The sequence below is a fragment of the Lepidochelys olivacea genome (genome assembly GCF_965140295.1).
Source record: "Lepidochelys olivacea isolate rLepOli2 genome assembly, chromosome: 12".
In the NCBI taxonomy this organism is placed as follows: domain Eukaryota; kingdom Metazoa; phylum Chordata; order Testudines; family Cheloniidae; genus Lepidochelys; species Lepidochelys olivacea.
This window is the reverse complement of record NC_140422.1, coordinates 6,346,311-6,370,915: the sequence shown is the minus strand read 5'-3', so window position 1 is coordinate 6,370,915 and position 24,605 is coordinate 6,346,311. Positions and strand designations below refer to the sequence as shown.

Below are 24,605 nucleotides of genomic sequence, written 5' to 3'. Positions count from 1 at the left end.
TAATAAATCTTTAGATAGTTTGACAGGACTGGCTACAAGCTTTATCTTTAGTGCGAGATCTAAGGTGCAACTGACCTGGTATACATGACTGGTCCTTTGGGTCTGGGAGTAACCGGACTACTGTCTCAGAGTAGCAGCCGTGTTAGTCTGTATCCGCAAAAAGAACAGGAGTACTTGTGGCACCTTAGAGACTAACAAATTTATTTGAGCTACAGCTCACTTCAGTCTCTAAGGTGCCACAAGTACTCCTTTTCTTTTTGCGGACTACTGTTGTGAGTTTTGGTGTAGGGCACCATCTAGCACAAAAGCTAGCTTGCCTAGGTTGAGTAGCCAAGGGAACCATCTGTGACTCCATGGTTAGGCTGTTATGTTGCCTGAGAAGTTTACACTTAATAGGTGAAATCTAAGTATAGAACTCATTGCCAATTTGGTGTTTGTGACCTGCTTCTCAACAGTCTGCCCTGGGGTTGGTACCCACACTCTTGAGCCACTCCAGGACAGCTTGACAACCTTCCCCTCTCTCCCCTGCACCACACACACACACTTCAGACTTCTCCTAAGTTTACATTCTGGCTCTCAGACCCACCTCTTTGATTGGTGTAGAAGCAGGGTCTTTAGACACAAAGATCTGGTGGTGTGCACTTCTCCATATAAAGACCCCAATTCTATTTTCCCCCATCTTAGTGCTCAATGCAGAATGAAGACTGGGGTGGCCAAAAGTGGTCCCAAAGTAGCTGAAGAGTGCTCTGCCCCCTGGCTTTAGTCAGAGCTATCTCAAAAGGTCTCTAACAAATCTTTTGCTTCTCATGCCTCCCTATGAGAGCAGACAGAGCAACGTGCACTCAAACCACACCCCTTCCCTCTCCCTGGGATAACCGTTACCGACCCTGGACACATACCCTAAAACAGGAGCTAAGAGGTGGGTCTATGGAGCTTTTACATCCGCTTGGAAAGTCCCCTGTGCTGGGAGTGGATCCCTCCAGAGAACTGAACCCAAACAGTCTTTCCACGATGGAGTTACTATAAGTGGTCTGACTCCCTGTGACAATTAATACCAGTTTTTATTTTTTAGCTTATAATAAAGGATCTCAATTTTTTCCTAAAGAGTGAACCATTTCTTAACAGAAAAAGACTCTCATTAGTGCTTCCCCTCCACCTGTGATCATGGAACATCCCTGTGGCAGCCACAGCGGGCAAGTACAAGGGAAAGAAATGTTAGCAGACTATTCACATACTTCAGCTTCTTTTAATAGCATTTAACAGCTGGAAACAAAGAGAAGGAGCTATTACCATGTGACCACCCAGCTCTCTGCAGCCCCTCAGTGATCTGTGGACCACAATTTGGAACTGTTTCAGAGTAGCAGCCGTGTTAGTCTGTATTCGCAAAAAGAAAAGGAGTAAAATAAATTTGTTAGTCTCTAAGGTGCCACAAGTCCTCCTTTTCAGTTTGGAACTGCTGACTTAAAACAAATACATGTTTACATTATGCTACAATTAATTAAGCTCACTTTAAGTTACACCCATCTAATGAGGTGAAGTTAGAATGAGTACTTAAATACATGGTATTACCATATTCTGAGATTCATAGATATTTAGGTCAGAAGGGACCATTATGATCATCTAGTCTGACCTCCTGCACAACGCAGGCCACAGAATTTTACCCACCACTCCTGCGAAAAACCTCTCACCTATGTCTGAGCTACTGAAGTCCTCAAATCGTGGTTTAAAGACTTCAAGGAGCAGAGAATCCTCCAGCAAGTGACTCGTGCCCCGTGCTACAGAGGAAGGCGAAAAACCTCCAGAGCCTCTTCCAATCTGCCCTGGAGGAAAATTCCTTCCTGACCCCAAATATGGCGATCAGCTGAACCCTGAGCATATGGGCAAGATTCATCAGCCAGATACTACAGAGAATTCTTTCCTGGGTAACTCAGATCCCACCCCACACTTGCTGTTCCATTTAAAAAAGTACACTGAGAAGTCATACACTGCCTAACAATTACGCTTTTATAAAGACAAACTTCGACAAAACCGAAGACCAATAGAATTAGGAGTTTGTTTTTAAACAAGAGAGCCCCAGATACGGCAGCACTGCGCAAGTGCATGAGAACCAGGAAGTGAAGAAAAAAGTTAAAAAAGTTGCGACTGACTGAGCTGTTTTCATTGTCCAACCTGAGAGAAATGCAAAGAACAGATCTAATGGATTAAAAATCACTAAGAATAATTAATCTTTTAATATCCATACCTTAGATTTTAATCATTTTACTTCCCTTTAATATTGAAATTTTACACTATTTCAAAGCAACAACAACAGCATCTCTCTAAAAAGAGTCAAAACCTATGGACACTTACAATAGTTGGTCCTTACAGTGTGGACACAAAAAACAAGTAAAAAAAAATCAAAAGCAAGTCTGCATTACACATAGCCATCTATCCGGGAATGGATTTATACACTTCATACCATTCCAACGTCAGCCAGTCAGTCACCCAGGTCAGTCTTGAAATGTCTTTAGAATTAATAGTATTTGCAGACAAGCATTCACCTGTGATACAAATGCCACTCAGAATAAGTGATTATCAGTACATTTAACATCAGCGTTTGTTTAACCCTAAATTCATTAGCAGAAAACTCACAGTGTTAAATTAGAAAATACCAGCTCATCTCTCTTCCTCAGCTGAAGATGAAGACAACCACAGGAGACACTGATTCACTTCTCCTGCAGTGGAGACCCACCCCTTCCTGCAAAAATAGGTGGAGCCTGGTTGCTTGCCTGGTTAGACCTCACTGGTTGTATCTGCAGCCTGGCCACAATTGCTAGAAATGACACCCACTGGTTTTCTTAGCTAGGTCTGGCACGTAGGTGTGGCCTTTGTATCTCTTAGCCTTTAAACAGGTTTCAGAGTAGCAGCCGTGTTAGTCTGTATTTGCAAAAAGAAAAGGAGGACTTGTTTCCTTTTCCTAGTTAATAAATCTTTAGATAGTTTGACAGGACTGGCTTCAAGCTTTATCTTTAGTGCGAGATCTAAGGTGCAACTGACCTGGTATACATGACTGGTCCTTTGGGTCTGGGAGTAACCGGACTACTGTCTCAGAGTAGCAGCCATGTTAATCTGCTACTCTGGAGGACTTGTGGCACCTTAGAGACTAACAAATTTATTTGAGCATAAGCTTTCGTGAGCTACAGCATCCGATGAAGTGAGCTGTAGCTCACGAAAGCTTATGCTCAAATAAATTTGTTAGTCTCTAAGGTGCCACAAGTCCTCCTTTCTTTTAGCCTTTAAAGTCTCTTTAAAGAAATGGGACATGTTAATTTATCCTTCTCCTTTGTCCACATGCTAACTAGATGTTTTTCCCTAGCAGAGATTTGCCTCCTGTATACAATGTCACTCTCTCTCTCTCTCTGTCAGCTGGTATAGGGCCAGATTCTGCTTTAACTTATGCACACTGGTGTCATACAGAGTAACCCAACTGAACTCAATACAATTATTCGGTCATGTTTAGATCTGTGTAATTAAGAGCAGAATCAGACCATAGTTACATCTAGAGTTATAAACCAACCCCCCTTCCCACTGTAGTCCCACTTTTTCACAAATAAATGCTATTTTTTTTGTATGGGCGGTGGTTACCAGTGTTGCACAATCTTGCTACACTTTGACAAACAACCAGGTAATGACTTTAAAACATCTGTTGTTTTTTCTTAGAAACCAAAGAATGTCTTTGTACTTCATGCACCACCCTTTTCCCCACATCCACCCACCCACATACCTATTCTCTTATCAGTTTTCTCCTTCTCAGCTGGAAAACTGATTTTTAAATGTGTTTTTTACTTCCTGCCTTTTGAATGACACTAGAATTAACTTGCTTATTTCATACCACAAACCTATCGTGCTGGGCCCTTTGTACACTAGTATAATGGAGAATCACAGCATAGCTCTGAGAGTAGGTTTGCTAGGCAGCAATACTTGGTGCTTAACGAGCTCTTTTCATCAAAGGATTTATAAGCACTTCATGAGATTATTGAAATGCCACAAAACTGATTCAGAGGAAGATTAGACAGGGAACCTGAAGCATGCAGCTGCTTAGTGACTTGTTCAAAATCAGAAAAAGCCAAAGGCAGACCTGTGAATAGAACTCAAAGTCCTCATTCCTAGAGTCCTGCCCTAACCACTAGACCAGCAGTTTTCAAACTGAGCTCAGCCCCCGCTTTCAGTTACAATTTTTGATTGTGTCTCCCCCGCAACCCAGACCAAAAAAAGAGGTGAGTTGGGGTGGAGGCGGCACCCGCCACGCCAGGCTGAAGTCCAAGCTGCCTGGCGTCACCGCTCCCCCCAACATTCCTCCATGACTCCTGCACTAGACCTGTGAGTTGACTGCTGTTACACAGAGCCAACAAAGGGAGCACAACACATTGTGTATCTAGGTCTTGCAAAATATCTGCTTTAAAATATGTGTTTCTTAGCAACAGAATAACTGGCTCTCTGGATGAGGGGAAAGCGGTGGACATGTTATTCCTTGACTTTAGCAAAGCTTTTGACACCGTCTCCCACAGTATTCTTGCCAGCAAGTTAAAGAAGTGTGGGCTGGATGAATGGACTATAAGGTGGATAGAAAGCTGACTAGATTGTCAGGTTCAACGGGTAGTGATCAATGGCTCCATGTCTAGTTGGCAGCTGGTATCAAGTGGAGTGCCCCAAGGGTCGGTCCTGGGGCCGGTTTTGATCAATATCTTCATAAATGATCTGGAGGATGGCGTGGATTGTACCCTCAGCAAGTTTGCAGATAACACTAAACTGGGAGGAGAGGTAGATACGCTGGAGGGTAGGGATAGAATACCAAGGGCCCTAGACAAATTAGAGGATTGGGCCAAAAGAAATCTGACGAGGTTCAACACGGACAAGTGCAGAGTCCTGCACTTCGGATGGAAGAATCCCATGTACCGCTACAGACTAGGGACCGAATGGCTAGGCAGCAGTTCTGCAGAAAAGGACCTAGGGGTTACAGTGGACGAGAAGCTGGATATGAGTCAACAGTGTGCCCTTGTTGCCAAGAAGGCCAATGGCATTTTGGGCTGTATAAGTAGGGGCACTGCCAGCAGATCAAGGGACGTGATCGTTCCCCTCTATTCGACATTGATGAGGTCTCATCTGGAGTACTGTGTCCAGTTTTGGGCCCCACGCTACAAGAAGGATGTGAAAAAATTGAAAAACGTCCAGTGGAGGGCAACAAAAATGATTAGGGGACTGGAACACATGACTTATGAGGAGAGGCTGAGGGAACTGGGATTGTTTAGTCTGCGGAAGAGAAGACTGAGGGGGGATTTGATAGCTGCTTTCAACTACCTGAAAGGGGGTTCCAAAGAGGATGGATCTAGACTGTTCTCCGTGGTAGCAGATGACAGAACAAGGAGTAATGGTCTCAAGTTGCAGTGGGGGAGGTTTAGGTTGGATATTAGGAAAAACTTTTGCACTAGGAGGGTGGTGAAACACTGGAATGCGTTGCCTAGGGAGGTGGTGGAATCTCCTTCCTTAGAGGTTTTTAAGGTCAGCCTTGACGAAGCCCTGGCTGGGATGATTTAGTTGGGGATTGGTCCTGCCTTGAGCAGGGGGTGGGACTAGATGACCAGGTCCCTTCCAACCCTGAGATTCTATGATTCTGTGATTCTACAAGAGGAATTAGATCAGATATTGAGTGTGAGAGCACTTGGAACATAGCAATTTACACGTAAGTTACAATGTTGGCCTAAACGCCTTGGTCGAGATCCTCAAAGGTATTTAGGCACTTAACTGCCTTTGAAATCAATGGAAGCTAGGAACCTAATACCTTTTGGGGTCTGGACCCTGAAAAATGTCTCGGTTCACTCCCAGAGTTCTTCCTCCCCCATCTTGTGCGGTACCTGATCTTGCAGCTGGGCAGACACAGCAAGTTCTTCATTCTGCCCTGCAGAAAGTTTCTCCTGCAGTGCCAGCAGCTCTTCCTGCAGCCGCAGCTTCTCCTCCTGCAGCTGGGCCACAGACTCCACCATCTTCTGGATCATAGGAAACTGACGTGCTCCTGACAAGCTGGAGCATTTCCCACCGAAGAATCTTCCGCCTGCAACAAGAGGAGTGTTAGCATTACATTGACAAAGCAGCAGGTAGGTGTGAATGCATGGAGGTTGGCGGACAGACGCACGCCAGGAGAGGCCAGTAAGTGTGGACTAAAAGCAGGGCCCACTAACTGACTAAAGTGGAGCAGGAGATGTGAAGACAAAAAGAAAAGGTCCATAACAGCAGTGAAAACCCCAGATTCCTTCCTGAGCAGCACGGGCTAAACATGCTGTAGATGCAGAGGACCATTTCATGACTCCAGTAACCACCCGCTGCTCCAATCAATGCTCTGAGGGAAAGAACCAGCAGTGAAGCTCGGGGCAGTTCTGCCGGCCCCCAGAAGGAGCTGCAGGGATGCTCCGGATACAGAAGATGAATCATTTGATTGGAAGTTTTTCCTGAAATAAGTGCGTACACCTTTGAACAGTAATTTGTTTGAGAGTTCCATGCACACTGACAGACCCAAAACAAGGCTGTGATTCTGTAAGCACGTACGCATGTGCCTAACTACTCGTGTGAGCGGTCTCACTGAGCGTAGCAGGACTACAGAGTACCCCCAGAGTAAAGTCACACCCATGCTTAAGTGCCTGTAGGATCAGGGCTGAAGAAAGTGTCGCAGAAGGCATTTGAGACAAATCCTGACAATTCAATACCTTCAAATATTTTTTAAATTGTCTTTAAAAGATGTTCAGTTCGTCATAGATGGAAAATGGTGGCCACTGAGCCAATGGAAGCATGTGGGGAACAGTGTTCCATGCCCAGAGACGCAAGCGCACGTGTGAGAGAAACAACAGTGTGTGTCAGCAATGACACAAACGTCACATCTCCACAGTCACAACCCCCCAGGAAACTCTCTGTTGGTGTTTGGCTGGTGGAAAGTACACTGTGAGCACACAAGCATGTGATGTTCATAAATACCCCACTGCTTCTGAGCCCCGGGCTGAGGAGTTCATCACCTGCTGACTTCCACATTCCTGGCTCCACGAGCAAGAAAGAAAACACACAGACAGAGCCCGTGATTTCATTTAACACGTAAAAAAAAATGCTTTGGGGCAAACGGAGGAAAATAACCCAATACACCCTTCGCAATGGACAATAGTTCTACCAAGAAGGGGGGCTGAGCCAAGGGGACTACAAGGCATTTCACTCTTGGCTGTGGCCAGCAAGTGAAGGAGAGCACCAGCCACAATCCAAAGCATGATACAAAAGGCTATCTAGTGAAGAGAATAATACTGAGAGGTAGTAAAGCAATCTCCTTCCTCCATGCCACATGCCGTAATCTCCTAACAGTGCTCCATGGTCACATCTCACTCATTTTCCCCACTCAGCTCCTATTTGTAACAATCTGGCCCTACAAAACAGTAAGGGCAGGTCTGGTCTGCAGCTCCTATCGACATGTCTAAGTACTTACATTGCCCTCATAATGGTAGTATCTAAGCACCTCAGAGTCATCGGTGGATCTTATCCTCACAACACCACTATGAGGCAGAGAAGTACTATCCCCCTTTTTAACTTTACAGATAGATTCAGTAACTTGCCCAAAGTCACATACGACGTCTGTGGCTGAGCCAGGACTCAAACACATCTCTCATAAAGGCCTTGTCCAGTGACCTACCCACTAGTCCACCCTGCCTTTGCAAGGCCCTTATTTCTACCCTACTCTCAAGTCCCTCAGGTAATGTCGGGCTTTACTATTCATATTTTTTAATTCAGAAGAACAAAAAAAAAAATTGCACAAACTCCTACATTCAGATGCCTTGATCGAAAACCCGTGGCAGGTGAGGGAGGGTCTGACGGTGGCTGCAATTCACAGTGGACAAACAACCTGGAAAAGTGAGGAGTTGTGGGAGGAAAGTGCCCTGCTATTTTCTCACTGCGCTGCCTTCATGGTAAGAGAACTGATGCCATAAGAGACTCAGCAGTGAGGAAACAAAAGGCACCTCACAGCTCCTCAGGCTTTGTTGTTTTAACTTAAATTAATTATGAAGGGAGCATTATTTTTTGGAAGCAGGTTGTGGGTGGCTTTATATGGTTTATATTATATTTGGGCTTGTATTTTTGATTGGAGAAAGGCTGCAGATATCCCCTATTATATAGACATATATGTTCATCGAGACCTAGCTATGCATACATTGTAGCTCTTGTAACTAACCCTTAAAGTACTTGCTAATTCCCAGGTGAAAGTAAAGAGACTGGCTAGTTCCCAGGATTTGGGGTGACACTACAAGGAGGCGCTATGGTGGTCAGGAGGGAGAATCTGTGGCCATAAGAAAGAGAGATTGGGTCAGGATTCCAGCCTGCCATGAGCCTAATACTACCCTGCCCTGCCTCTCACCTGGTTTAAATAAGCCCTACTGGAAATGACACAGTTCTGTGGCTTTAAGGGCAAGTAATGGGGCTAGTAATTGTCTGGCTAACTGCAAGCAGCCGAAGTTGCTTGCTTTATGAAAAGCGTATTTATCAGAAGAAGCTGCTTTTGCTGCAAAACTAAATTTTGTTCCCCGTAAGCATTTGGTAGCTCGGTCTCTTCTTAAGACACGTTTGGACCACATGGAAGTGTTTAATATACCAGCTGTGGGCCTTTGACGTGTTCGTCCCTGTCTAGAGAAGTTATGAGATAATGGTGTAAGCAAAGGGCTGAAAAGCAGGTATTGAGTTCTAATCCTAGCTCCGTCACTGATTTGGCGTGTGACCATGGCCAGTTCGAAGACATAAGATCCAGTGGCTGAATACAAACTAGAAATAAGATGCATGCCAAGGGTTGTGGTGGATTCTCCATCACTGGAAATTGTTTAATCTAGATTGGACGTTTTTCTAAAAGGTATATTCTAGTTCAAACGGGAACTAATTTGGGAAAGTGCTATGGATACAGGCGGTCAGAGCGGATGATCAGCCTGATTCCTTTTGGCCTTGTAGTCTATGAATAGGGCCAATATTTTCACAAGTGACCACTGATTCTGGGTGGCATTTTGCCTTAATTTTTGGATGCTTGAGACACCTTGAGAGTGACTCAAGTTGGGGGTCCAAAAGCAATGTGCACTTTTGTTGGCTTTTAACCTCTCTTAGTACCTGAGTTTCTCTGTATGTAAAAGAGGGATAATATCTACCAGATGGGATAACCTCCACCAGACGTTAAGAAAAGAACCTGTAAAGTGATATATAAACGCAAAGTGTTGTTCCTTTTGGAGCATTCTCACCTCAAAAGTGTTATCCTAGGTTTAAAGGAGATGTCAGGGCACGTATGAAACCACTGTGTATCTGTGTGTATTATCCATTTTAATCCTGTGCTGGGACACTGAATCCTTCTGCTAGGGAATATAAACCATTCCATTTAAAACCATGGCAATTGTACCCAACTTAATTCAAACAAAGCGTGGCATTTTTCTATGCTTTGAACATGTTCCCCTTTGGTACAGGGTATATCATCTGTTCCAACATGTTATTCTCCAGAAACCATTCTTGGGAAACCGGAGGCTTGGAAAGGCAGGTCTGCCAATGGAGCAGGCTGGCCTACATTATATAACTTACCACACGGACTTACTGGTTGGGAAGCTAATTACACAGCAGTATTCTATGTATGCTAGAGTTCAAAGCTAGGCAGACACTTCACACTGTGAGTTACACACACACACAGCTAGCTTTGCAACACAGACTTCCATGCTTGTTCTGAAAAACTTTTAAAGTGGACATCAGTGACTTCCACAAAGGCTGCAGTAAGATGTGTACAGTACCCAAGTATTCACAAAACATGTTGATTATGTACAGGGCAGATCAGATCATAGGATTTATATGGGGCATTTAACACTGAAATTGTTTAGAAGGTGCTGAGGTAGCCAGCCGTTGATGTGCAAAGCGTACAAATGAAATCTCCTGTTATTTCAACACTTTCTGGCTTTTCAGCTTTTTATAGCTCGGGCCCTACCAAATTCACAGCCATGAAAAACGCATCACGGACCGTGCAATCTGGTCTCCCCCTGCAAAATCTGGTCTTTTGTGTGCTTTTACCCTATACCATACAGATTTCACGGGGGAGACCAGTGTTTCTCAAATTGGGGATCCTGACCCAAAGGGAGTTGCGGGGGAGGGGGGGGTCACAAGGTTATTTTAGGGGGGGGTCGCAGTATTGCCACCCTTACTTCTGTGCTGCCTTCACAGCTGGGAGGCTGGAGAAGGGCGGCTGTTGGCCGGGCGCCCAGCTCGGAAGGCAGCGCCCCGCCAGCAGCAGGGCAGAAGTCAGGGTGGCAACACCAGGCCAGGCCATCCTGACTTCTATGCTGCTCCTGGCGGGGGCTCTGCCTTCCGAGCTGGGCTCCCGGCCAGCAGCTGCCGCTCTCCAGCTGCCCAGCTCGGAAGGCAGCGCCCCCACCAGCAGCAGGGCAGAAGTAAGGGTAGCCATACCGCAAACCCCTCCTCCCCCCCTACAACTCCTTTTTGGGTCAGGACCCCTACAGTCGCAACGCCGTGAAATTTCAGATTCAAATAGCTGAAATGAAATTTTACGATTTTTAAAATCCTATGACCGTGAAATTGACCAAAATGGACGTGAATTTGGTAGGGCCCTATTTATAGCTGACTGTGTGGTGTCTTGAGCCTCTCTATTTGGCATCTTGCCAACCATTTGCCAGAGAATGGGGAGCGTATAAAGCAGGAAAGCCTGCTTCACCTACGAGCAAAGCCAGTAAAAAGCTCAAGGAGCATTAGCAGATGGAGGGATCAGCAAAGTTCAGAGGAGCCTTTTGCCTCGGGTGGGCCCAGCTAGAAGAGCAGCTAAAGGCTTAGCGAAGCGGCAGGGGGAGCAGGGGCAGCACAGGAGGAAATAACTCAGCAGCAGCAGGGGGGTTCAGAGAAGGGGGTACCACGGACTTGCGAAGATAAATTCTAGGTCTAACTCACTGTATACTTACTCCAGCTACGTCATTTTCACACGCTAGTTCCCCTGCCTGAGAAGAAAGTTGCAGTTCATGCATCTGCCTACTCTTTGCATCACTGTTTGTCTCTTGGAACCTGACATCACCAGCTGGCAGGCCTTCCCCCTTTCTTAAGCTCCTTCCTGTTTCTGTCACTGAGACGCCTCTTCTGTGTAACATGCTTGGTGCTCTCACGCACACGCTCTGTCCTGAGGCCCGCTCAGGGCGGAGAGAGACGTCTCCCACAGATAACCCAGTCAGTTCTAAACCAGAGTACAGCAGGGAGTGGCTCACTCTGGTGTGTCTGGACAAGCCCAGGTAATGAGTTTCTGATGGAGAAAATAAATAATAGGAATCAAAATCCAACTTGCAGCACAGTTTCTGCGTAGCTTCTTCCTCACCAGGGACACGAGGCCTGAATCTGCACAATAGGAATAACCCCCAGAAGTCAATGGAGTTAAACTGGCATGAGTGGATAAGAATCAGATCTGCCATTTCTCTCAGAAAGGTGAATACGCTTCCATGCACCTTTAGTGAAAAGCTCTTCCTTCACCTCCTTTTCCCTGCCAACAGACTCCAAGCCTGAGGAGACACTTACATTCGCTGGACTCTTGTACGAGAGATGTTGCCTCTGGAAGGATGGGAAGCGGGACAAAAGGAGCAATAAGGACTCCATTTCTGCCAAATCCACATTGTCCACTTTGGAAGTTAACCAGCGAGAGGGATAAAAAAGCTCTGAATAACCATCAAGAGTAGACCAGCCTCTTGAACACATTACAGTGGACACTGTCCTCAGCACTTGCAGGACAGCAAAGACGAGGTCCCACATTTGAGCTGTCAGTTTAACTGCGTAAGATTCAGAAGAGCATCTGGGCAAGAAGCAGCTTTCAAAGCAAGAAGTATAATCTTCTGAAATGCCATTTATCTCCTCTAGTGGGAAGGGGGCTGAAGACAAAACCAGAACATTTAAACGATACCCAAGAGCACAGGGACACGTGCCGGCACTACTAGGCGAAACAGACACAGAACAGGATAAAAACTCAGGCCGAGGGGATGCAAGAGAGCAGGGATGAAGAGGAAAGGAGGCGGCAATGCACTCGGAGGGAATAGGTGGTTATAACTGTGCTGTGATAACATTTCCTTAAAAGACAAGAAATAAACAAGATCATTCTGCTTCAGATCAAAGGTTAGATTCATCTGTCAGTGACCAAGCTCAGCTCATTTTTGTTACCTGCCTGCGAACACCTGGTTTGCATTTGATCCCTCTTGAGTCAAACTGATTCCCTAACGAGTAATCAGTTTCTATTTATATAAAAGAATCATTGCATTAGCTGTGAGCTGAGGAAATTCACTTACCCCCTAGCTCATTTCACTAGAAAGCAGTTTCTTTCTGATTGTGTTGCCTTAAGACAGAGATCGGCGTAAGAATTAATGGCCACCAATTTTCATGCCTCCCCCTTTACCTGTTTTCTCAAAGTTCATGCTGCAGGCTTCCTGGCCCTGTGCTCCAGCGTCCCAGTTGAGAGCAGACCCCGGCCTCTTCTCTATGCCCAGCTTCTGGGTCCTACACTGAGTCTGTGGCTGATGATGTGTCTCTTCGTTCTTCACCTGACTCTTGTCCTTGCACAACTTGTCCTGCAAGGCCTGCATTCAAAACACAACCATTTTCCCTTTAAAGGGCATTGTAACTCAAGAGGGCACAAACCATCCCTAGACTTCTCATCACAGACTGAGCGAGATTTTGACTGAGTGAGATTTTGAAAGGTCACCCTGTGCCCCAGGGTATTGAAATCATTACAGGTACCTCAGTATCACACAGTATTTCAAGATATATTTCTGCTGTCTTCACATCTTCTTTGCTTCCCTGCACCACTCTGATCTGGTCAACTCCCTACCTGCTAAACCAAACTCCTTCCATTGTCGTTCCAACCTAATCAAACTCCAGCCTGTGCCATCCCACTAAAGCCATCGGTGCCCTCTTCCCCAGTGACCTCCTATGTTCTCCCACACTTTCCCTCCAGCTTTCAGCTCTCATCAACCTCAGGTTTCCAAAAGGTCAGTCACAAGGCAAAAGACAAGAAGCAGCATACACATGGTCTCAAATACAAACTACAGACTGGAAATCAGCATCTCTCATCGCGGGCATTTTTCAAAGTTCTGAAAACTATTTTGGAGAGAAAGGAACAAGGAGAAGACAGGCAGGGGACAGAAAATTAGATGGCAATGTAAGAAAAAAGTGACACTAATTACAGTGACTGAGGCGGATCCATTCATCGCATAGCAGGTGATTTCCTGATTGCAACCAGGCGAGCCAAGCCAAGGTTGATGGGAAAAAGGAGGAGGGGGAAAAAAATCCATTTCAGCAGGAAAGAAACCAGACAGAGTGAATCAGAAACCAGCGACAGAAAAGATGCATTAAGTCCTTTAGTCCATGTAGCCCCAGACATGGTTCCGTGCAGGGATTATTCCTCTCACTACATTTGCTGGTGTTTTGTCCAATCTAGTTTCAGATCACCCAAGCAATGAGGCTTCCACCACGTTCCTCAGGAGACGTTACCAGAGCTTTACAGATTTCAGTGTCAGGAAGTTTTCATTGACATTCAATCTCGATTTTCCTTTCCTTAATTTCATCCCATTCCTCCTAGTTACACCCCCATCCTTGAACCACCTTAAACAAGTCCTCACTCTCCTTAATATTTGAATCCTATTGGTAGATAGTCATGTCCCTTCCTACCTTTGTTGTGGTTTAGCCAAAATGCACATGTTTAGTTTAGTCTGTCCTTTAATATATACAAATGTATCCTTTAATCTAGCCTCATAAATCAATGCCTCTCATTTCTAAATCACATTTACTATTCTCTGTATTCTTTCCAATTTGCCAGCACCTAACTGGTTGAGAGGGACCCAGCCCTGTACACAGTATTCCAGTTGGCGTAGTCGTTCTACAGACTGTCAACTCTGCGTTCCATGACATGTTGTTTCTGAATTCACGCTGGCTTTTTCTGCTGCTCTATCACACTGTAAGCTCATTTCCGTGGGCCATTTAACTACAATGAGCCACTGTTCAGAGGCACGGATTTGGAGCAAGCCTAACTTCTAACAGTTTTACCCAAGTATAGCAGATCTGGAAGGATGCAGAGAAATAAGGGGATTATAGTAATTTATGTAGCAATTATTCAGTACCCTGAAAAAAAAAATCTACATTCTTCTCCATTCCAGCCTTCTCCTTTCTGCTACCCTAGGAAGGATTACACTGTTTCTGGTGCGGTGCGAGGACTACCTTAACGGCCTGCAGACAGGACTGTGAAGCTGTCTCTACAGGGACAATTATTGGGATTTCTCCGCTGTAGCTCTAATGCCAGCACTAACAGCGATGCGGGCACGAGTGCAGGCCGGGCTCTAGCATTTTCACCCTCACGTCGTCTAAAAGCAAGTGGAGATGACAGAGTGGTAACAGCACTCTCTCCTTTGTTGTCACCAGTGGAATTGTTCTGGGGCTGGAGCAACGTTGGAAGGTTTTCTGGAAATGGTCAGCGTGGACAAGGTTTTGGTGTAATCTGTTCCCTGACTGAGACTTGAGAATTTTCCCCCACCCCGTTCAGAAGCTACTTTTATGAGTTACACTGTATCTATAATGTTCTGAAATAGGCAAGTTTTACTGGTAAAACTTGGTAGCGTAGACCAGGCTTAAGATCAGAAAGCCCTGTACAATAGGTGAGCGGCGTCCCACGGATAAGTCCCTGCCCTGAAGAGCATAAACCTGAAAGGCATGAGTGAGTACAATACTCAACACAAAATGGTGAATGGTTATTACAACTGGAACGTTTCTGAATTTAACTTCAAGATGAGGGAGAGCAATTCTCAGTCCGCAGCCAGAAAACAATACGTTGCATTTCTATAGTACCTGTCATCCCGCATTCACGAAGCACTTTACAAAAGGTAATTTCTGAAGCTATACTACGCTCCTGTGAAACACATAGGTATTGTCTCCATTGTATAGAGACATGGATTAAGTGGATAGCCTTCAAGGGAAGCAGTGGGGGCAAAAGATCTATCTGGCTTTAAGATTAAACTCGATAAGTTTATGGAAGAGATGGTATAACATGGTTTTGGTAATTAAATATTCATGGTAAATAGGCCCAGTGGCCTGTGATGGGATATTAGATGGGGTGGGATCTGAGTTACCCAGGAAAGAATTTTCTGTAGTATCTGGCTGGTGAATCTTGCCCATATGCTCAGGGTTTAGCTGATCGCCATAATTGGAGTCGGGAAGGAATTTTCCTCCAGGGCAGATTGGAAGAGGCCCTGGAGGTTTTTCGCCTTCCTCTGTTGCATGGGGCACAGGTCACTCGCTGGAGGATTCTCTGCTCCTTGAAGTCTTTAAACCACAATTTGAGGACTTCAATAGCTCAGACATAGGTGAGAGGTTTTTCGCAGGAGTGGGTGGGTGAGATTCTGTGGCCTGCGTTGTGCAGGAGGTCAGATTAGATGATCATAATGGTCCCTTCTGACCTAAATATCTATGAATCTAAGTGACTTGCCCAAAGTCCAGCAATGAACGAGTGACAGAAATGGAACTAGAACCCAGGAGTCCTGACTCTCAATCCTTTGTTCTAACCCCTCCATATGAAATTACTACCATCATCTCCCCCACCCATGACCCATCTAATCAGTAGTTAGTAAACCCTATTGCACAATCTTAGATTTGGGATAAGGTATATGCAAAGCATGGGCTGGTTTTTTTGTTTGCTTGTTTGTTTGTTTTGTCTTCTTCCTCCCTTGAATGATTATTATATAGCTCAAAAGTGACACCAAAAATGTTATTCTTAACAGTTCCACTAAATCTTTACCACTTCCTCAGTGGATTTGGTTTCCTGACACATTCCAGACAAACTGAGATACATTTTCCCAGCACCCTTTCCATCTCCACTCAGGGAATAAAGCATTACAACAAAGTGCCTTTACACAGCAGAATAAATTGTATTTTGAAAAGAGACAAGCTAGCTTTAAAAATCTGGCACCTAAATCTAAGAAAAGGAGTACTAGTGGCACCTTAGAGACTAACCAATTTATTTGAGAATAAGTCTCTAAGGTGCCACTAGTACTCCTTTTCTTTTTGCGAATACAGATGAACACGGCTGCTCCTCTAAATCTAAGAGTGATTTTTTTTTTAAATTAGCTAGCAGTTGCTCCATAGTCTAAGTTCCTACCTTATTCCTTAGAGGATTTTCTGCTGTGAGAGTGGTGGTCGTACTAAGTTCAATCAGCTGTGAGTTTCACAATGAGGACACTTATTATATTCCCCCCAAAATGCATCCTCCTGGGAAACGCTGAGATCCCTACTGCTGATTTTTGGTTTGGGATCCTCTACTGATGGTGACCCTGATCCTGGGCTGTGGCTAAGATGAGTTCAGTGCAGCCCTATATCTAGGGAGCACAAAGATGACTGTAAGCAACCTTTATGCCTTCCAGATTTTGGAACTACAGGGGATTGATTCAGCCCTTGACACAAGTTAGAGCAGCCTAGGGGCTGCTGTGACTAACATCCTGCCTGCAACAGTCCCCACAGGAGCACCCAACAGATCATAATAGCCCGAATGCAGAGCATTCCAGCCTCCTGCCTTCCCCAACACAACCCTTCTCTTCCCGAGGCATGTCCCTGACATGTCCAGGCACCAGAAGTTGTGATGGGGCCTGGTGTACTGTCATTACACCAGCCTAATATCACCAGGAAATCCTTTGTACACCTCAGGTAGTCCCCAGTGGTCAAGCTATTTTTTGGCTCCCTTACACTGCAGGCAGATGACTTCTAGATGCCAGTATAATACTTAGTTGATAACCCACTCCCTTTCCCATAAAGACACAGCTGAAAAGACACACAGTTCAAGCAGGAAACCACCGAGAAGGGGATCAGGAGTTCCTTACCTGCACAGTCAGGTAGAGGCCTTGTGGACTTGCAGCACTGCACCAGTTCACGCTGAGGGTTTTATGTTGGATCAATGCAGGCACCACAGACGTCTGGACAGACGAGTCCTCTTCACCGTCACTGAGGAGTGAATCTTGTCCACTCCCTTGAACAGAACAAAAAATAATGTTAAATAAATCAGCCCAGCAGAAACTGACTACAAACAGCTTGTCTAGCAGAGAGTGAGGAGGGATCCCTTTAGATTGATTCAGTCTTATGTATGCCTCCTGTTCTCATTCAGCAAGTCTATCTCCTCCTCCCCTCTGCCCACCCCCCAAGTTCTGTTCCAGGCCATCCATCATCATGCTAGTAACTAAAGCTGGTATTCAAGCCCCCTCCCTTCTCTGGCTCACAGCCAAGGTCATTAACAACTACAGTCACGCTTTCGATTCCTGCTGCCCAAAATACTTCAGGTCAATGAAGAAACCATGAGCTTTGTATGGAATCTCAGCCACAGGGCTGAGGGATAGCTCAGTGGTTTGAGCATTGGCCTGCTAAACCCAGGGTTGTGAGTTCAATCCTTGAGGGGGCCATTTAGGGATATGGGGCAAAAATTGGGGATTGGTCCTGCTTTGAGCAGGGGGTTGGACTAGATGACCACCTGAGGTCCCTTCAAACCCTGATAATCTATGATACTAGAGAGAGAAGGGGTGGGCGAAGGGAAGAAGGAAAAGGTGTAAGCAAAGCTACAGTCTGCCTACCTGAGTGAGCTGAGACTGGTCAAACTCATTTCACATATGACTACAACTTTCTCTTTGTATGTCATTTGGAAAATGTAAAGCACCATACAAGAACAAAGTATTTTTACAACTTGGGCAATGTTGATTAGCAAAATGAGCCCTTTAGGGCAAATATGATCTGTTGGCAAATGAACATAAGTTACAGGAATCCAAACTGTAGGAATCTATTCATGTATCTTTATGAAGAACCCTGTAAACAATCCAAACAGACTCTGAAGAATTATGCAAACGTCACCTCTCAATCTACAATGTTGTCAGACGCCTGAACTTTTTCTGTACTGTCAAAACTCCCACACAAGGGGATTGGGAATCAGGATTCCTGGGTTCTCCTCCCACCTTTGCCACTCACTTATTTTGTGACTTCAGTATCCACGATCTTATCCCCTATCTAATTGCCTGACCAGGTCTGCATCACAAAACCTGTCTAACTGACACTGCAGGACTAATGAGCTAACACCTCTGCCCCTCTGAATGTGTTCTTCCTTATGGAACCAGAACCAAAAAGGACAAATCTAGAGGCGAAGTAGCCACTCTGTTCTTTTCTGGGTCCAACAGCAGAAAAAGCTCACTTGAGAAAATGGATCATCTCCCAGCTCTCTCAATGCTTAGCCAAAAATCAATCCCTGGATGGAGAGCAGCCGGCTAAAGCTGAACCCTGACTGGACCACTAAAGTGATGATGGCAGGAAGTGGCAAGCACTTTGCAGAACTTGCCTCCTCTCTCATCCCCCGCTCTCAAGAGTGTCTGTTACCAGGAGGCTATGGGTTGATATGGTTGTGGATTCCTCAATGCTACTGGATACTCAAATAGCCATGGTGGCAAAAAACACTCACTTTCTTCTGTGATGAGGAGGAGATTGTGTTCCTTCCTCCCAAACACAGCCCTGACTACAGTGACACTCTGGTGACCTCCAGGCTTGATCATTGCAACTTATTACGTATAGGAATGACGCTCCAGAGGGTGCAAAACACAGCAACCCCTCCGCTTAGCAGTGCAGGTCATCATGACCGTATAAAATCACTCAGCTCTCTGCAGTGGCTACTCAATGTCTCTTTCCTGATATTCAAAGCCCTGTATAAGAGTGGCCCAATCTATCTGAGACATCATTTCTCCTTCAGTGACCATAACTTCTTATGGCGTCTACGTCCCACTAGTATAATGAATATACAGACCACAGAGGGAGGCTTGAAAGGGTGGAAAAGAGAACTTTCACGGGAGCTGGGCCTAAACCAGGGAACCCAGCCCTGAAAGAAATAAGAAAGACTACAGGTCTCTCCATGTCCAGAACTAAATGCAAAAATGAACTCTTCCATTTAGCTTTCCCATGATCTGTTCATCTCTCTCATACACAAACACACCAAAAAACGACTATAAATAAATCAAGCTATTTCTCCTACAGGCTGGAAAGGGACAGAGAGATTGTTATTGCTGTTTCTGTTCTTAAATAATTGGGAAGTATTCAGATACTATGGTGAAGATGGCTGTATACGTACAAGATAGATATATAATCTTGCTGTGCTTGTCACTTTGCCTCCCTATGCCTCTGTTTCCCCATCTTTAAAATAGGAATAACAACCTTTCAAAATCACGTGTAGTTCCTTAAATAAAAAGTATTACATACGTGCAATTAATGTACATTATTATTCCCCCACCAGGAAGGACACCATCTCATGCTAATCATACAGTACACTGGCTTTTAGTGTCTCACTCCCCACCAGTCTCTCCACCCAGTAACAAAGGAATGTTACTAGCTCAGTGGGGAAAGGGTAGGGGGGGAAATGAAAACACAACTTCAGACCCCTGCTGCTGCAGACCAGGCCAGCCTCTCAGACACACACGTCTATGGTCAGTAGTTAGAAATCAGAGAAGAGGAAACAATAAATAGACAAATTGCTGCCAAAGTTTAAGAACTTAAATGTGTCAGAGTGAACAACAAATCCATTTGTTTTTGATTTCCCACCCAAAATATCTAGTCCTTTTGCTAAAACCTGGCTTTAACATTTAGCCCCAGACTCAGAGTGACCCTGAAGCCTGCAAACAGACAGCAGGTGTTGTGTATAACTGCATAGAAGCAGCAGCGTATTTCAACAAGCGGGTTTTGGTTCTTTTAGCTACTTTTTGAAAAGACATCAGCCCCTGAAAAAGAAAGAACGTTAAACTAAACTCACCTATTTGGTTTACGTGCTTTAGAGAGAGAGAGAGAACAAACTCTCCCGAGGAGCTGAGATGAAGGACGAACAGAATCCACGTGTTTTTCTTCCATGCAGATCACAGATCATTTATTTTCTTTTACATGTTAAAATTTAACTTTTGTCCCAAGGCTTCTGACTAGAAAGCAGGAGAGGAGCCTTTCACCTTCCACCACAGCAGCAGCACTGAAATACCTGCCTGCTAAGCCCTGGAGTTACCTAACAGCTTTTGTCTGGTTTGGAATTGCTTCCCCCGAAACCATTTTAGTCTCATCTCTGGCATCTAAAAAGAAATGTCAAAAATGTGGGCTCGCTGGTTTTCTAGCCTCTCCTGGCTGTAGTGTGAGAAAGGGCGTGAGCAAGAGTGGGCTGGGCCTGGAATGGGATGAGCCATCACTTAATACTCACTGTCAAGAGGGAGGTCCTTTTTCCACAGGTCTTTCAATGAGGGAATAGGTCCCAGATCCCAGGTCTTCTGAGATGTAATCATGGCATAGGGTTCCAAAGCAGATCGACACCTCAGGGCCTGGGAATAAACACAAGCAAAGATATTCCAGCTGCAGGAAGTTAGCAGTCCAGGATGAGATACTCTAGCAAGCCATGCAAGTAGCAATGTCCCCAACTTGATTCCTACTCCCACACAGATCTGGAACGATTCAGATTTGATACTGGGAATTTGTCCACATGAGAAATGCTGACCTATACAAAGTAGATGTTACACACACTGTATCTGTAATTAACTTAATAATTCCTGTTTGCAATGTTATTGTAGCTGTGTTTCTTCCTTCTTCATGTTGTGATGTTTCGATTCTAAGTGCCAAAATTCCATAGCTTCCATAATTGTTTGCAGTGTTGTTTACCCACATTGTTTTGGTTAATAATTCCTGTATCATTTCCAGCTTCTTCCACTACAACATTTGATTTTATAACTTTTACAATTGTAAGTTTTTCAGGGTAGGAATCATGTTGTCCTATGAGTCTGTAGATAACCTAGTACAATAGCCAGTAAATAAGCCCCAGTCTCTTACCTGTTCTCCTCTGCATCACATCACACTCTTATTGCACTGCTGTGATCTTGATTGGGGCCTTCAAAAGTGCTACCACCGTACAACGAATAGCAAAGATATTCAGGGTCTTTGTTCAGTTGTTGAGCCTGATTCTCATCTTGCACCAGTGTTTCCACCAGTGGACTTCAGTGGAATTACTTGATTTAAACCTTCATAACTTAGATTAGAATGAGACCTAGTGCATCCCACAATCAGGCCTCCACAGGATGAGAACCATAGACCACAGAGGCTGGAAGCAGACTGGGGAAGAGAGAGACTCCTATCCAAGCTGCTTTACAAAGTGGCATGCGCCATCTGGATGCCCAGACCTTCCATCTCCACTGCGCCTCACTCATCTGGAAAGAGACTCCTCATTTGGGATTAAACTGAGAGGAAGTCTTCAAATCCTTTGTCTCACGAGGAAGGATTTGGCCGTGTTTGTTTCAATTAGACATCTAAACTATCACTCATAACGTTACAAAACTGCTCTCATTCATATTGTTGTGGTTCAATGACTCTGTGTCTCAATGATCCCATTGGGTCATCTGGAGAGGAAGGATGAACCTAACACGGGTTCAAGCACATGCAGCTGAGTCAGTGAAGTAGTCAGAAAGCACTGATTTGGGGACTGACTCTAAACTCAAAGCCATAATGAAGGGGAGAAAAGAAAACTGAAAACAACCAAAAAAGCCCTGTGGCTTGGCACCCAGGCAGCGGCACGAAGAAAGGAGTCATTAGGAGAGTGCTCTGTGATCTAGGATTGTTTCCGTCAGTGTGGTCAAACTCAGAACTGGATACATGAGCCTTACCATCTCACATACACACACAGAGCTTCTGGTCAGAAATCTATGAAGCAGGAGAGAGCCCATTAAAAGAAGGTTTCAGAGTAACAGCCGTGTTAGTCTGTATTCGCAAAAAGAAAAGGAGTACTTGTGGCACCTTAGAGACTAACCAATTTATTTGAGCATGAGCTTTCGTGAGCTACAGCTCACTTCATCGGATGCATGCCGTGGAAACTGCAGCAGACTTTAGTTATGCAGGGAAAGCCAGTGCCATGCAGGAACAGAGAAATAGCCCATGATCAGAAACTAGAGGTGAAGAGGAGAAATAAACAATTTTTTTTAATTGCATTTTTATTTAAAATCCCTGTCATCAGTGTATGCTTAGACTGGAAGCAATTCAGAGCAGGGACTGTCTTTTCTATGCCCTGTGAAGCACCTAACGTGCATTAATTAAAACACTCTTTTCTATTTTGCTCGTCAAGCTTCTTTCATCCAAAGATTTCAGAGTGTTGCATGAACATTAATGGAACCTTAAAACACTTCTCCACTCTGCCTCATTAACCATTACATCACTTATTAGAGTGACCCACCCCACGCTAACAGGGACCCCAGTTCCCAACTGCCGCTAAATGGGCACAGGGGTCCATTGAGACGGTGGCAGCTGCAGGATCAGAACCCTGGCATTATCCCGCTGCTTATTACTGTACATTTATTCCGACTGCTGGAAATGCTGAATCTTGAAACTAAGATTACAGCACACGTTATGCTGTACATATTCATGGAATGAACGCCATGTATTTCGAAGCACCCGGCCCTGCTATTTCTGATGCATCTCACACGCAGACAGGGCTCTTGTCACACCTTTGGGCCTTGGCCGGTGAAGCGTAATGGCAACGCAAGAGCAGGTGCACGCTCCGGGGGAGAAACGAGAATTCCAACAGCCGGCGCACACCCGGCCAGGGGCCATCAGCTGCCAAACAAGTCACTGGAAATACAGACTGACCGATGGGAACGGCGGCGATTTGGGGGAGCTGGAGGGGGTGACAGAAGCAAAGCCCTGGTTAAAAGGCACAAAGCTGTGTCAGGCGCACGCCACCTACTGCTGCATTAGCTCCCACTCCGCCCCCACCGCCAATGACAAAGAGTCCTTTGAGAGAGACGAGGTAGGTGAGGGAATGTCCTGCATATGGGACCAACTTCTGCGGATGGAGGGGCCCAGCTTTCCCGCTACACAGAGCTCTTCTTCGGGCTCCTTGTGGCAGGGCCAGGAGAGAGAGAAACACACACACAGAGACAAAAAGAAAGAACCCCCCCCCAGGATCAAAGCAGAGGCACCCAGAGCAGAGGCAGGCCAGACAAAAGAGACAGGGACTCTCTGCTGCCGCAAGCAGCCGGAGAAATCCCCGTTGCGAACCTGCCTTCCTCGCTCTGCCCTCCCGGCCCGCTGATGCACGAAACAAAAAGGGCCGAGGCCAGACTCACCCAGTCGGAGCTGCCCGGGCCCGGGGTGGGCGCCCGGCACTGATACCCGGGCTAGCCGCCCCCAGGGCCAGGAGTGCCATGGCAATGGGGCTGCGTGGTCATTCCCTCACTGAGCGAGCCCGGATTCCGCAGGCAAGTCGCGGACCTTCCCCATTCTCCTCCCCTACACCCCCCTCCCTTGCACACACGCACCCCCCCCGCCCTGCACACCCCCCCACCCTTGCACACAGACACCCTCCTGCACACACACCCCCTCCTCGCACACACACACACACCCCCTCCTTGCACACACGCACATACGCACCCCCCCCGCCCTGCACACCCCCCACACCCTACACCCACCCCCCCACCCCTGCACACAGACACCCTCCTGCACACTCACCCCCTCCTCGCACACACACACCCACCCTCCTTGCACACACACCCCCTGCACACACACCTCTCCTCGCACACACACCCCCACCCTTGCACACAGATACCCTCCTGCACACACACCCTGCACACACACACACTCCACTCTTGCACACACACCCCCTCCTTGCACACACATGCTTTTCCTCAGGAAATAACTGACCCCTACTTGCTGCCGGTTGCTGTGGAAACCGGCTTCCCGCACTCCGGCAGCTCCTTCTCCGCAGAGGCCCGCGCTGGGGGGGGGGGAGCAGAGCGAGCCCCCGCCCGGGCCCGCGGACGGGGGACGCCGGGCGGGCCCCTGGCCCCGCGCGAGGCGGCGCGGCGGATCCCACGCCCCAGCCTGCCAGGGACCAGCGAGCCGCCCGCTGGGGGGGGGGGGGCTCGCCAGGGAGCTCGCAGCGGGCTGAAGGTGCAGCGGAGCAGGAGGAAGGCAGCAAAAGCCACCCGAGGAGTTTCCCCAAAGGGCCGCCGCGGACCGGAGCCAGGAGCGAGAGCAGGGGCTGTTGTCCTTTGTCTGGCGTACAGCGGCTGCATTTATCCCCCAGGAGACAGCAGCGCCCCCCAGCTAGGGGCACAGAGACCGGGCTTCGGAGCTCCGGCCAGCTTCTCGCTCGCTTGGCGTGGGAAGAGCTCAGAGTCCGCTCCCGTGGGGTCACAACCAGCCCCTTCTCTGGGAGAACCCTCCCCCCCGCTTCCTGCCCTAAACTGTTGCCCAGTGGTGCAAACAAGCTGCCCTGCTCCGCCTCAGCGGCGGATGCATTCCTGTGGTGGTCGAAAGGATTCGCCGGCATGGTTTGTAAAGCATGCTGGGGTCTTTCTGGGTGAAAAGCGTTCCATGCAAACTCATGGTGGCCATCAAGTCATTCCCAAATGCAGGGTTTATTTTTAAATAATAAACCATAATATAAATACCAGGGCTGTCAAGTGATTAAAAACATTAATCGTGATTAATTGTGCCATTAAAAACACTAATTGTCATTAATCGCACTGTTAATA

At 46.3% G+C, this 24,605-nt stretch overlaps 1 protein-coding gene across 8 annotated transcripts in view; it reads right to left on the bottom strand.

The window, feature by feature from the left end:
- KIFC3 (kinesin family member C3) overlaps positions 1-24,250 on the bottom strand; it is a 48,173-nt gene extending 23,923 nt beyond the window's left edge. The window contains exons 1-7 of one of the 8 annotated variants that reach the window (XM_084644172.1): positions 23,770-24,250; positions 22,575-22,744; positions 21,884-22,019; positions 20,294-20,411; positions 16,917-17,062; positions 12,455-12,635; positions 5,892-6,088 (exon numbers count right to left, since the gene is read on the bottom strand). In XM_084644172.1, coding sequence (XP_084500298.1) covers positions 5,892-6,088; positions 12,455-12,635; positions 16,917-17,062; positions 20,294-20,375 — 606 coding nt within the window. In that variant the 5' untranslated portion in view covers positions 20,376-20,411; positions 21,884-22,019; positions 22,575-22,744; positions 23,770-24,250. Of the gene's footprint in view, positions 1-5,891; positions 6,089-12,454; positions 12,636-16,916; positions 17,063-19,864; positions 20,018-20,293; positions 21,856-21,883; positions 22,020-22,574; positions 23,137-23,195; positions 23,337-23,769 lie in introns of those variants that run through there. The other 7 variants (XM_084644173.1, XM_084644174.1, XM_084644171.1 and 4 more) reach the window with 7 other exon arrangements.
- Positions 24,251-24,605: the final 355 nt, after the last annotated feature.